The 14802-nt window shown below is 43.6% G+C and overlaps 1 protein-coding gene across 2 annotated transcripts in view; it reads right to left on the reverse strand.

The window, feature by feature from the left end:
- The window catches only part of myl3.L (myosin light chain 3 L homeolog), a 29189-nt gene extending 28519 nt beyond the window's left edge, over positions 1-670 (reverse strand). Inside the window, 1 exon segment of one of the 2 annotated variants that reach the window (NM_001089148.1) lies at positions 480-647. In NM_001089148.1, coding sequence (NP_001082617.1) covers positions 480-587 — 108 coding nt within the window. In that variant the 5' untranslated portion in view covers positions 588-647. 2 annotated transcript variants of the gene reach the window in all.
- Positions 671-14802: the final 14132 nt, after the last annotated feature.

Raw genomic sequence — 14802 nt, forward strand, 5'->3', positions numbered from 1 at the left:
ACTCTAAGGTTATTACTATTATTCATTTGGATGCCCTGAACATTAGAGGAGAAAAAGTACAGATTTACCCTGCGCTCCTTATGGAAAAATGGGTGACTAATATCCTCTATCTGCAGCTCCCAGTAACACCTCTATTATGTTTCATCTGCTTTAAGTCTTGGTGTTTCATCAGCAGATGTAGATAATTGGTGTTATGTTTTGCTCACAAACACTTACAGCCACACATTTATTGAGCTTACTGATTTGCTGTTACATGTACCTACAGTAATTACACACAAACACTTACCAACAGATACAGAAACAGAGAAAGGGGGAACTAAGAAAAACATTTGCCGAATAAAAGTCATGAACAAAACCCCTAAAGTTTTTCTACGAAATGAGGGTTGACCAGCATTCTGATCAATATTTATATATAATACAATTTATATATAATATTAATATCCCATGCAATTTGCAGAATATACTGGTAGAATACATACTGTGACAGTGGAGGGGTCAAACAAAGGCTCCTTGGGTGGCTCGGGCTCTGGAGGTTTGGCTACAGGCTTGGGTTCTTCCTTCTTTGGCTCAGGCTTTTTGGGTGGCATGATGATGAACACTAGCTTGGATGAGAAGGTCTTGGGTTCAGTGATGTGCAGTTCAATGTGGCCCAAGAGCTTCTTATCAGCGGAGCATTTTATGGCCTCCAAACCTGCTCCCCTCCCCTCGTGCCGCTTGTTATGGACCTCATGACAATAGGGAGACTTCTATAAAAGGCCAAAACATTTGCTCAGCTATTTAGAGCAGGTGGGCATAGCATTGTTCTGAATTATCACTTACATGGAGAGACGGCTCGTGGCACCTTAGAAATGCACATTGAAGTTTATTAATAATGATCCCTCCCTCTGCTGCTCTCTGTGCTGTACATCCCTGATTCCCTATTATAAACCAGTCGTCACATATACCCAGATATTTCCATAAATTGTCATTCACAGTCTTTACTTTTTTTCAATGAAATGTGTCAGCTACAAAATCATGGGTTTCTTTCTTCTCGGCAGCCGTCGAACTGCAAATCAATAGGACTCAATACTAATCTCATTGCAACTATTATATATACATTTTAACCCTTTCAGTAGCACCCATTGATGTAGCATCCGACTTACATACATTCACTCTATTATTCTGGGGTCCCTTTTGATCTATTGTGATAACTAAGGTATAGTCCAGCACCTCATTTATTGCATTTGTTTAATTAGCTAGTATTTTGTCTTGTTATGAGATAAGGGGGCCCAGTCTGAAGGTCAATTAGGGGGAGATTTGGGGTGAGTGTTTATTTGTACCCTGGGTACCCCTGGAACTATAGCAGGGTGAAACCCCAATGTTTCTATATATCTGTAACCTTGTTATGAGCTAAGGGGGCCCAGCCTGAAGGCCAGTTAGGGGGAGATTTGGGGTGTGTGTTTATTTGTACCCTGGGTACCCCTGGAACTAAAGCAGGGTGACTGTTACCCGAAAGTTTCTATATATCTGTAACCTTGTTATGAGCTAAGGGGGCCCAGTCTGAAGGTCAGTTAGGGGGAGATTTGGGGTGAGTGCTTATTTGTGCCCTGGGTACCCCTGGAACTATAGCAGGGTGAGTGTTACCCCAATGTTTCTATATATCTGTAACCTTGTTATGAGCTAAGGGGGCCCAGTCTGAAGGTCAGTTAGGGGGTGATTTGGGGTGAGTGTTTATTTGTACCCTGGGTACCCCTGGAACTATAGCAGGGTGACACCCCAATGTTTCTATATATCTGTAACCTTGTTATGAGCTAAGGGGGCCCAGTCTGAAGGCCAGTTAGGGGGAGATTTGGGGTGAGTGCTTATTTGTGCCCTGGGTACCCCTGGAACTATAGCAGGGTGACACCCCAATGTTTCTATATATCTGTAACCTTGTTATGAGCTAAGGGGGCCCAGTCTGAAAGCCAGTTAGGGGGAAATTTGGGGTGAGTGCTTATTTGTGCCCTGGGTACCCCTGGAACTATAGCAGGGTGACTGTTACCCCAATCTATCTATACATCTGTAACCTTATGGTGATATTTGGGGTGAGTGCTGTAATTATAAACTTGTTAATTAATTAGAGGGATCTTGACCAAACCTTATACCAGGAAAGGGGGTATGAAACCTAAGATCCCAATGCCACTGTCCTAAGGGTATGAACTATTAATCTCCAAAGAATTTTTCTATTCCCCCAATGTTCTCACAACTGTAAATGATACAGTATAGTAAAAGCAGGGGAATCTCCTGGCATATTGCTGTAGTCTATAGGAGTCTGTAGAAGAGAAGGAAACGTATTGGAGATGTGATTAATAATACAATAGACAGGCTAGATTGAATTACTTGAGTGATATCCATAAATGTAATAATTAGTCAGACTTGATGCAGGAACACCAGTTAATAAGAACAGCAGGATTTCCGCAGTTAGATAAGGGCATTGATTTAATTGTGTTCAGGTAATTAGGTTTTGTCCTTTTTTAATGTTTTGTCCCTAAATGTCAACATTTATGAAAAGCAGAAATGGGATATTAAACAGGTAGAAATCTATCGAGTGCGGGGGAGGGAAATTGGTGGAAATTCTGGTGCCTGATGGGTCTGTTATGGAGATACTCTGACATTTTTTTCTATGGGGCCACATCACGGGGCCACTGTTGCTTTTCTTTTTTTTTAAATTAGCCACCACCTGAATCACACACAATTCCACAAATTAAACTGATATTGCTAAACACATAGTGGCAGTTTGGACTGGGCTACCCAGGAAAAAACCCAGTGGGCCCGGACCTGCTCCCTGACCCCCCCCTCCTGGCCTTGATCACCTTGTATCTTGAAGCAAAAGAGGAATGTGCAGGGCAGGGGCTGTTGTAGGGGGGTTGCTCCTGGGGCAGAGGGCCGGGGGAGGGGAGGAACGTGGGGGGCCCTGACATGGTAACCTGGTGAGCCCTGGACCCCCAATCTCACTCTGCATAGTGGCATTGAATTCCTGAACAATACTTCTAAATGTGAAAGTGGCTCAGGTAAGTGTTAGATGGCTAGGGCTTTCTCAGCACATAGGAATTCGTCAACTCTCATTGGTAGATGCATTCTCCTGTTTGTCCAAGCTCATAGTCTGGGCAAGAAGGATCCCTTGCTGCTATTAATGTAGAAATGTTTGCATCAAAGGGAAGTTATACTGGATAGGGATGCGCCAAATCCACTATTTGGGATTCGGCCGATTTCCCGAATCCTTTGTGAAAGATTTGGTCGAATACCGAACCAAATTTGAATCCTAATTTGCATATGCAAATTAGGGGCAGGAAGGGGAAAAGTGGAAACATTTTTTTTTACTTCCTTGTTTTGTGACACGTGTTTTCCCTCCCCACCCCTAATTTACATATGCAAATTAGGCTTTGGATTCGGTTCTGCCAGACTCAAGGATTCGGCCAAATTCTAATCCTGCTGAAAAAGGCCGAATCCTGACCGAATCCTGAACCGAATCCTGGATTCGGTGCATCCCTAATACTAGCATTATAGAAAGTAATAACGAACCAAATCCAAATCCTAATTTGCATATGCAAATTAGGGACAGGAAGGGGAAACGTGGGAATTTTTTTTTTACTTCCTTGTTTTGTGACGAAAAGTCATATATTTTCCCTCCCCACCCCTAATTTGCATATGCAAATTAGGTTTTGGATTCAGTTCGGCCAAATCCAAATCCTGATGAAAAAGGCCGAATCCTGAACCGAATCCTGGATTCGTTGCATCCTTAATGCTGCCATTATAAAAAGTAATAAAAATGAATAGTGATGGGCGAATTTGCGCCGTTTCGTTTCGCCGAAAAATTTGCGAATTTCGCGAAACAGCGAAAAATTCGAGAAACGGCGCCGGCGTCTCGTTTTTTGACGCCGGCGCCCATTTTCCGTTTTTTTCGTAAAAAATTTTTTCCGCGAATTTTCGCGGGCGTTGCGCGAATTTATTCGCTGGTGTCGAATCGTGCAAATTCGCCATGAATTCGCACCTGGCGAATAAATTCGCCCATCACTAAAAATGAATTCTTATATTGCATAAAGCCATTCTTCATGGCCATACAACCTGTGGACAGTGCTGTTTTATTGTTATTTATATATATATATTTATTTACAGGCATACAATATATCATTCAGCAGCAGGTTCTAAGCAGCTAGAATTATGGGCTTATTTATAATGAAACCATGATTTAAAGCTCAGCTATGTGTGAGCCAATACCCAGCTGTAATTACCTGCATTGCCATGTCTTTCCCTACTCCGAGCTGAGAGAAGTGCCCTGCTTTGCATACATATGTACCATAAGGAAAGGCACTTGATCATGACTTGCTGGTGATCCATTAAATGACATTATTCATTTCTTCTTTGTGAATGGCAATTATTTTCCTAGTGCAACCTGGTCCCCGGCATGCCTTCCTCGCTCCATCACTACACTGGCATTCTCTGCTTTATATACTAAAATAAATGGATGTGCAGCTGGTCTGAGCCATTCACACAGTCAGCAGGCTTCATCTATCAAGAATAAAGAGCTTTTTTAAGGATGAAAAAAAAAAAACTACTTTATCAAACCGGTCATTTCAAGGACCTCTGTATTCTCTTTCTAAGCTTCTCAAAAATATTGTAAATAAACTAAAACTTTTTACTTTGGGATGTGGGTTTGTTGGTTATTACAATGGTACAGTAAGTGACCCCTTCTGTATCTGCTAGAGTGAAAAATAGTCATAGAAGAAAACTACCCACCTGTATTAAACAATATAAGCTATCTTTCCACAAATTATGATGGTGATAGAGAAGACCTATTTGGGTCTTCCTCATACTGCCTATCCCTAATATATCAGTACTGTTCTTGACAATGCAAAGCGAAAAGACACAAACACTTAGAAAGGTCTAAAGTTTAAGTGGTTCTAAACCAGATTTGGTTTGGGTGAAGCCACTTTCTTTGATGCAAAACTTTGGTTCAAGGTCCCTTTAGCTCATAACAATGTTATAGTCATATGTAGACATCACCATCACAGTTCCACCAATATCTAAGTTTGCAAATAAGTGTTTCCTCAAATATCTCACTCTCATTGACCTTCAAGCTTGTCTTCCAGGAGTATGAAAGGGACAATATAGGCATTTTACTCTTGACCTTCCCGTTAAGGCTTTGGGCAACCTAGAGGAGCAAGCCTCACAGTTTGGGATCTGATGGTTCACCCGTATGGTCTTCGTATCTTGGTTTTGGAAAGCTCCAGTTAGTTCAGAATTAGAAACCAGACAAATGGTGTACCTTCTCTAGCTGCACCTATCCACATATGTTGTACTGTTGTAAGTCTGTTTCTATCTTCCATAAGGATGGGCAGCTTCACGTTCTTTGAGTGGTGAGGTGCGGTGAAGGGGGGAATCTCTGTCTTATTTTTCTTTCCTAAACTAACTGCAGTTGAACAATTCTACTCAAAGCAGCTGGTAGTTGCCTTGCCTTGAGAAAGGCTAGCCTTCTTTTTCATATACCTCAACCCATGCCTAAAATCATCAGGCTGTGTATAGGAGCACTATCATTTTGAAAAGCTTGACCTTGTTGGTTTGTGCCATTGGGTGGCACCTAAAATGGCAGCAATACTCCCTGGCTTGGATTCTACCATGAATTTCATTTTTAGTTTTTCATTCTACCTTTGATTGTCTTTTTTAGGCAGCATTGATCAGGAAATTTTTCCCCCGGCAGTGTAGAAAATGCCATGTCTACCGTGAGCCTAATAGCATATTTCTACAGAGGCCTTCAGCAAACGTAGGATGCTGTTCCTGCTGTAGGTATGTCTTGACTCTTGGTTTCTTGTAGATGGATTGATGGCTATGTGTGGCGGGTGGCTTAAAGCAGCTTTAGTCACTAGCTTATTGCCCAGTATATTTGGCTCTCCAAATGGCTTTCCCGATCAATATCTGGTCAAAAGTCGGCCAGATGTCGATCAGTAGGGATCCTGTTAGATCAAGGACCGCATGAGTTTGTTGATGCTGTCCTCGATCCGACCGCCTGTATGCTCAACATTGTAATCCAATCATTGGGCCTAGGGGAGAGATCTGCTTATTTGGTGCTGTTGCTGAACAAGTGGATCTCTACATGTATGGCCACCTTTACACAGACCAAGAGGCAATTACATAATCATCTATTCAATGCCAGAGGTCGCCTTTGTTCAGTGTTCTGCAATTGTTTACACACTAATGAGCCATGTAAAGATCCAAAAAGGGAACCAGGAAAGAACAATCCATGGAGCATCATGGTCTTTTTTTTTGACAGATTCTATTAAATAGACACTCTGCATGAATGTTCTCAACCTTTTCATTAAAGATATAACCCAATGTGCAACTACTGTAGTATATATTTCTGCCTCCAAATGAGTTCATATTTCCATATTAGCACCTCTGTCTTAGACCTTCCAACTATGCCCAGAGAATGTGTGGCATGTTCAGCCCTTTCACTCTGTGTTTGTTATTAAGTCCCATGTTTAACATTAGGACAGCTGCTTTCATCCTAAGTGCAAGTGTTAGCTATTTGCGTTGTTCTTATTATTGGAAGGTCTTCTTTAATTGACACTTACATAGCTGGACATCAACATGACACTGGTGCTGTACAACTCCCTTAAATAAATAAGGGTAATGAAGTATTGTATATCTGGAAGGGTCAATAGAAAGGATTCAGTTGATTCTCCTCTAGGAAACACGTTCTTCTAGGCAGACAACATCAGCCAGTAAAGCCGTTTTGGGGAGATGCCTTCAAAAGGGGTCACCTGGCAAGCTAAGCAAGAGTTGGGATGGGGTGAAAAGAAGTCACTATAACCTGAGTGTTGCGTGACCCTTGTAAATGAAGTGAATGGGAATCTACTAAGTATGGATGGTGTTTCTCTAGGTAGGAGAGCATGTGTGATATACTATCCTGTAGGTTAAAGTCCCATATGGTATAGACAGGACCAAGTAAGGAAGGAGATTGTTCATAATTGTCCATAATGAGTCTCTTGTTTTCCCCTTTGAAGGGTGTATTTGTGTGTTTTTGTACAGAGTCCGGGATAGTGAGGAATGAAAGGAGTTCAAATCAGGTCTGGGGACCATGTGAATGGGTTTAGGCAGAGCTATAATAAGTGCAAGATAGAAAGGGCCCGTGAGCAGTCCATAGCTCCAACCAAGAGTGTTAAATGTTAGTTCTCCAATGAGTATCACCAAAGTAGAGACCCAAGGGCTCAAAGGAAGCAGTTGTTCCTCCTGAACAGGTCCCAGTGGGCTCCAAGAAAACAAAATGACTACCAATGTATTTACTGTGATATTGAACAGCGACAAGACTAGACCACGCCGGGTCACCCTCGTCGGAAAAAAGTTTGGCGGGTGTGCATTACTTCTCCTGATCTCTGCTGGTCAAGCCCCCCCTCCCCCAATGCATGCTCGTGAAGGTGCACAAGCACATTAATTTAAAGGAGAAAAGCAGAGGGGAGGGGTGATTTTAATGCTATAGAGGAAGCCAACCCCCTCGGCCCCTGCCCCCCATCAACCGTTGGGGTCTGTTTACTCTATAGTTGTGCCACTAACACTCTGATATAGATGGGCCAGCACTTATTGTTTTTCTGCCCACATGGGTGTAAAGGAGCCAATTAAATCACTGCTAAATGTAGGGTGCCATTAGAGGTAACTCATACAGCCTGCCCAACTCTGAATATGTTCATTTGTTCCTAGGAATGTGCTAAGGCTATCAATTGATGTGTCTATCCCAGTATCAATCGCTGTGTCTATCCCCGTGTCTATCCCTGTATCTATCCCCGTGTCTATCTCTGTGTCTATCTCTGTGTCTATCCCTGTGTCTATCCCTGGGCAAGGGATCTGCTCATAAAAGGCCTTCAAGCACCCATATGTAATAAAAGGGCCTGCTCTTTGATACTAGTTGGAAATATTAGAAATTGCTCAGAAGTGGAGCCGTTATGTTGCAGTTATGAGACATGCAATTTAAAGGAACAAATCCCATGAGGTTGTAGCTAGAATAACCTTCTTCCCATGAACAGAAAAGTTAGTGTTAATGCAACAAACAAAGAAGCTTTAGGTGATACGTATCTTAAAATAGCTGTACCTTCTGGACCTGCTCCAGCTACATTATATATATATATATATAGAAGGATGTTACTGCTCATATGGAAGGATCCCATTGAGCATGGACTTGTTAGATGCTGGTCGGGTGAGCATAGAGTAAGCACAGCAGAAGAGTCATGACTGCAAAGAAATGGTTGAATGATGAAAATAACCTTGTTATCTGCAGCTCTAAAAGCTATTTATTGTGGGGAGGTTCAGTGCAGCAACAATAGCTTCTGCCTCAATTCAGTATTAACAGTAACGAATTGGTGGAGTTTTGCTTCGCCGAAAAAAATCGCAAATTTCCAGCAAAATTCGCAAAACTGCAAAAAATTTGCGAAACGGCGTCAGCGTCTCGTTTATGATGCCGGAGTCCGTTTTTTTGACGCCAGCCTTCTTATATGTTTATCCTTTTTCTCCATTAATAACATTATGATCAACCATCATTTTTACCGGCAGCGTGGCAAACCTACTTGGTATACACCCTCTGAAACTGTCCTTTCCCCAGACAAGATCCTTACTATACACACTGTCCCACTGTTACACTCCCCAGACAAGATCCTTACTATGCACACTGTCCCGCTGTTACACTCCCCAGACAAGATCCTTACTATACACACTGTCCCACTGTTACACTCCCCAGACAAGATCCTTACTATACACACTGTCCCACTGTTACACTCCCCAGACAAGATCCTTACTATACACACTGTCCCACTGTTACACTCCCCAGACAAGATCCTTACTATACACACTGTCCCACTGTTACACTCCCCAGACAAGATCCTTACTATACACACTGTCCCACTGTTACACTCCCCAGACAAGATCCTTACTATACACACTGTCCCACTGTTACACTCCCCAGACAAGATCCTTACTATACACACTGTCCCACTGTTACACTCCCCAGACAAGATCCTTACTATACACACTGTCCCGCTGTTACACTCCCCAGACAAGATCCTTACTATACACACTGTCTCACTGTTACACTCCCCAGACAAGATCCTTACTATACACACTGTCCCACTGTTACACTCCCCAGACAAGATCCTTACTATACACACTGTCCCACTGTTACACTCCCCAGACAAGATCCTTACTATACACACTGTCTCACTGTTACACTCCCCAGACAAGATCCTTACTATACACACTGCCCCACTGTTACACTCCCCAGACAAGATCCTTACTATACACACTGTCCCACTGTAACACTCCCCAGACAAGATCCTTACTATACACACTGTCCCACTGTTACACTCCCCAGACAAGATCCTTACTATACACACTGTCCCACTGTTACACTCCCCAGACAAGATCCTTACTATACACACTGTCCCACTGTTACACTCCCCAGACAAGATCCTTACTATACACACTGTCCCGCTGTTACACTCCCCAGACAAGATCCTTACTATACACACTGTCTCACTGTTACACTCCCCAGACAAGATCCTTACTATACACATTGTCCCACTGTTACACTCCCCAGACAAGATCCTTACTATACACACTGTCCCACTGTAACACTCCCCAGACAAGATCCTTACTATACACACTGTCCCACTGTTACACTCCCCAGAGAAGATCCTTACTATACACACTGTCTCACTGTTACACTCCCCAGACAAGATCCTTACTATACACACTGTCCCGCTGTTACACTCCCCAGACAAGATCCTTACTATACACACTGTCCCACTGTAACACTCCCCAGACAAGATCCTTACTATACACACTGTCTCACTGTTACACTCCCCAGACAAGATCCTTAGTATACACACTGTTCCACTGTTACACTCCCCAGACAAGATCCTTACTATACACACTGTCCCACTGTTACACTCCCCAGACAAGATCCTTACTATACACACTGTCCCACTGTTACACTCCCCAGACAAGATCCTTACTATACACACTGTCCCACTGTTACACTCCCCAGACAAGATCCTTACTATACACACTGTTCCACTGTTACACTCCCCAGACAAGATCCTTACTATACACACTGTCCCACTGTTACACTCCCCAGACAAGATCCTTACTATACACACTGTCCCACTGTTACACTCCCCAGACAAGATCCTTACTATACACACTGTCCCACTGTTACACTCCCCAGACAAGATCCTTACTATACAGTATCACACAGTTCCAGAACTTTACTAGATAAAATCTGCACCCCTCCTGTGCTACACACTGCTGCCCAATGTCACTATGTGAGTACAAAGGCTGGAATGACAAACACCGGGGCTGCTTTATAATAACTGCTGACAGATTCTGTCCAACTGTCATTGGCCAAGGTCACAGACATATCTGCCCCATTCACTGCAGTACATTCGGCTCCTCTATTAAAGAGACAGATCCTATTAGGGATTATGGAGTCACACTGACTGATATACCCCGTGCTCGGCACATGACACAACCCGGGGGTCTTTGTTCTACTGCTGCCCCGTAACATGGGGGTTATCTTCCCTTCTGCGCTATTCACATTGTCTCTACCCCTCCTCCTCTCCAATACATTTTATAAAATGACACCTTGAACCTTATATATATATACTGTATATACTGTATAACTCCCCTCCAATGTGACAATGACTTGTAGCAATAAAGTAGGCAGGATCTGTGGGAAAACTGACTTCTACTACATTGTTTCATGAGTCAGAACAAGAACAGAAAGGGACAGACGGACACTGTTTTTACCAGCGATTACATTTACACAGTGACTGGACCTTAACACATAACCAGCAAAGAGGTATAATGAATGTACTATAAATAAGCTTTAACTTAACAGATAAATAATATAATATCTCCTTAAATTGCATAGTAACATGGAATATGTATGGAAATGTACTCACTCCCCTGATCCCCATTGTAAGCAGCAGTCCTGTCCTGCTTTATGGCAGCAGAGATTCTAGCTATCTGTATAACAGAACATTCTGTCCCAGTGGCTGCACAGATCCTATCTGATCCCCATTGTAAGCAGCAGTCCTGTCCTGCTTTATGGCAGCTGAGATTCTAGCTATCTGTATAACAGAACATTCTGTCCCAGTGGCTGCACAGATCCTATCTGATCCCCATTGTAAGCAGCAGTCCTGTCCTGCTTTATGGCAGCTGAGATTCTAGCTATCTGTATAACAGAACATTCTGTCCCAGTGGCTGCACAGATCCTATCTGATCCCCATTGTAAGCAGCAGTCCTGTCCTGCTTTATGGCAGCTGAGATTCTAGCTATCTGTATAACAGAACATTCTGTCCCAGTGGCTGCACAGATCCTATGTGATCCCCATTGTAAGCAGCAGTCCTGTCCTGCTTTATGGCAGCTGAGATTCTAGCTATCTGTATAACAGAGCATTCTGTCCCAGTGGCTGCACAGATCCTATCTGATCCCCATTGTAAGCAGCAGTCCTGTCCTGCTTTATGGCAGCTGAGATTCTAGCTATCTGTATAACAGAGCATTCTGTCCCAGTGGCTGCACAGATCCTATCTGATCCCCATTGTAAGCAGCAGTCCTGTCCTGCTTTATGGCAGCTGAGATTCTAGCTATCTGTATAACAGAGCATTCTGTCCCAGTGGCTGCACAGATCCTATCTGATCCCCATTGTAAGCAGCAGTCCTGTCCTGCTTTATGGCAGCTGAGATTCTAGCTATCTGTATAACAGAGCATTCTGTCCCAGTGGCTGCACAGATCTTATCTGATCCCCATTGTAAGCAGCAGTCCTGTCCTGCTTTATGGCTGAGATTCTAGCTATCTGGGGGTGAATAGTACCAGAGTGTTTGGGAGTAAAGGGAGAGTAAACTTATTAAATGCTACAGAAAGAGACTTTCTTCTATAGTAACTATATATTTCTTACACACATACACTAGAAGGAGACAGCAGTGATACAAATGACACCCATCAGCACCTCCACCCCATTCTATTCATTCTCTCGTCACTTCTGTCCGCAAGTCGGGGCAACTGGCTCCCTGATCACATAACACACGTTACACCCCCTCCTCCGCTGCAGCTATTGTTCTCTGAACTACTAAATTGCAGCTGCTTGTAAACCCCACCCAAACGGTGTCTCCCCAACAGGTGCCCCCGGCCAGTCTGGCAATCTGCTAAATATAACAATATAACAATGCACCGTGTATACATTATATATATACATTAGATCATTCAGTCCCATAAACTGAATAATCAGAACCTGAAATAAAGTCCACAACTAATGGAAGGGCCGCACAAATTGTTGTTGTGTCCAGGTCCTCAGTGAGTGTTGGACTAAGGCTTCTGGGAGATGTTGGGCAGGAGCAGCAGGAGGGCCACAGACTGGACACGTCTAGGGTTGCCACCTGGCCAGTGTTTTACCGGCCTGGCCGGTAAAAATGCTGCTTGGTGACAATGTTATTAATAGAGAAAAACCATAAAAATACATGATGGCCAGTATTTTTTTCCAGAAAAGGTGGCAAACCTAGACACGTCTGATGTTTTGAATAATTTGTGGCACATCAAGGGGCTTAACGTGAGATGCCAGGATAGCTGTGAGGATTGATGGGGCCCCATATGCCTAACAGGCCGTCCCTTCTGTGACTGACTGTGAGCATCCAGGACCCCCTGATTCAGACTGATCAGACTGGGGGTCTGTGACCCACTGGGGTTTTTCAACTCAAGGCTCCCCAGGCCCAGCAGCCCCCATGCCAGCCGCTTCCCCCCTACATCCCCCATATACTAGCCCCCAACTCTCCCTTACACCAGCCCCCCCTCCTCAGCTGCATCCCCCCTGCATCCCCCATACACCAGCCCCCCCTCCTCAGCTGCATCCCCCCTGCATCCCCCATACACCAGCCCCCCTCCCCCACATCTGTTTTTATTTTATAACAGTGTGATTGGGGGTTGGTGGGAGAAGTCAGTGTACAGTGACTAGGGTCACTGGTGGGGTGTGGGTCGGGGTGAGTGGGGGCCCACAAGGGTCAGAGCCCACTGGGTTTTTTCCCGGTGACCCCTTAGACCAGTCCGACCCTACCCCTGATAGGTCAACTGACTGACCCCTTATGGTGGGCTGGAGCTACTCTATTGTAAACAGCAATAGTGATTATTACTAGTGATTTCTAGGGGTGCAAATATTTCTGTTGCCTCCATGCGCTAGTCCCAATGACCACCCTTCTTGTTTCGTTTTCAATCCAAAGTCTCTTATTCTGACATGTTCCCTTCCCCCCTCTCTCCGAGCAGCACATTTAAGTTGTCAGCTTAATGGGCCAAGCTGTTAGTAAATTCACATAATGGTCGGGGGAAATGGTTCAGTAAAATCTGCTCCAAAATGAATCGTATTCCTGCTGCCCAAATTGGTTTTTCATTTCAGCGGAAACAACATCAACCGAGAGGTCAGGGAAATGCCACTGGGGACATGTCGTTCCCCTCCAAACATCAATAAAATGACATTCATTGTACCCACTCCTTCCCTTGTTCCAATATCTTTCTCTCTCATCCCCCCCCTCCACTCTCTCCAACCCCCCCTCAGCTTTATTACCCCCCATTTCACATAACCCAGAGGAATTCATATCCAGTGCAGAATACGTTATTACTTGACACAGGCAATGCCATAGTGTAACTAATATTTTCTGCTCAGCTGTTGGGGAAAAGATCTGATTGGTTGGGGAGGATTACTAGACTCTAATTATTATTATTATTATTACTATATATATATATATATATATATATATATATATATATATATATATATATATATATATATATATATATATATATATAGATATATATATATATATATATAGATATATATATATATATACACATATTACACAGAGCTGTAAAATAAATGTGATTATGCAAAGAAATCACATGAATTACATACGTATTACATACAGAGTTACATACATAATGACCATTACTGGTACAAAAGGTGAGGAAGGCCCTATACAAAAGAGCTTACAATATAAAAGGGGAAGGGAGTAATACACAAGGTGTGGGAGTGGACAAGATCAGAATTGAGTGGGTGAGAAATGTGTTACTGTATGTGATGTTGCGTTTGGTAGTTAAACAGAGTGAGGGTTGACTTCTCTAAATAAGTGAGGTGTAAGAGATCTTTTGAAAGCAGAAAGGTTGGGAGAAAGTGGGACAGACTGTGGGAGAGAGTTCCAGAGGAGGGGTGCAGCCCTTGCAAAGTCTTGAATGTGAGCATGTGAGGAGGTAATGAGAGAAGAGTTGAGGAGCAGGTCAGTAGAGGAGAGTAGTAAGCGGTTTGGTGAGTATATAGAGATGAGTTCAGAGATGTAGGGTGGGACAGAGTTATGATGTGCTTTGAATGTCAGGGTCATTAATTTGAATTTTATTGTGAAAGGTAGTGGAAGCCAGTGCAGGGATTGCCAGAGTGACTGTCAGAGAGACTTTCAGTGAGAATGTCACTGTGGCATGGCAGGGAGATTGGCAGAGAGACTGGTAGAGAGACAGGCAGAAAGACAGGCAGAGTGACATGGCAGAGAGACTGGTAGAAAGACTGGCAGAGAGACAGGCAGAGTGACATGGCAGAGAGACTGGCAGAGAGACTGGCAGAGAGACAGGCAGAGAGACTGGTAGAGAGACTGGCAAAGAGACAGGCAGAGTGACATGGCAGAGAGACTGGTAGAGAGACTGGCAGAGTGACATGGCAGAGAGACTGGTAGAAAGACTGGCAGAGAGACAGGCAGAGTGACATGGCAGAGA

This window comes from Xenopus laevis, chromosome 6L (genome assembly GCF_017654675.1).
Source record: "Xenopus laevis strain J_2021 chromosome 6L, Xenopus_laevis_v10.1, whole genome shotgun sequence".
Classification (NCBI taxonomy): domain Eukaryota; kingdom Metazoa; phylum Chordata; class Amphibia; order Anura; family Pipidae; genus Xenopus; species Xenopus laevis.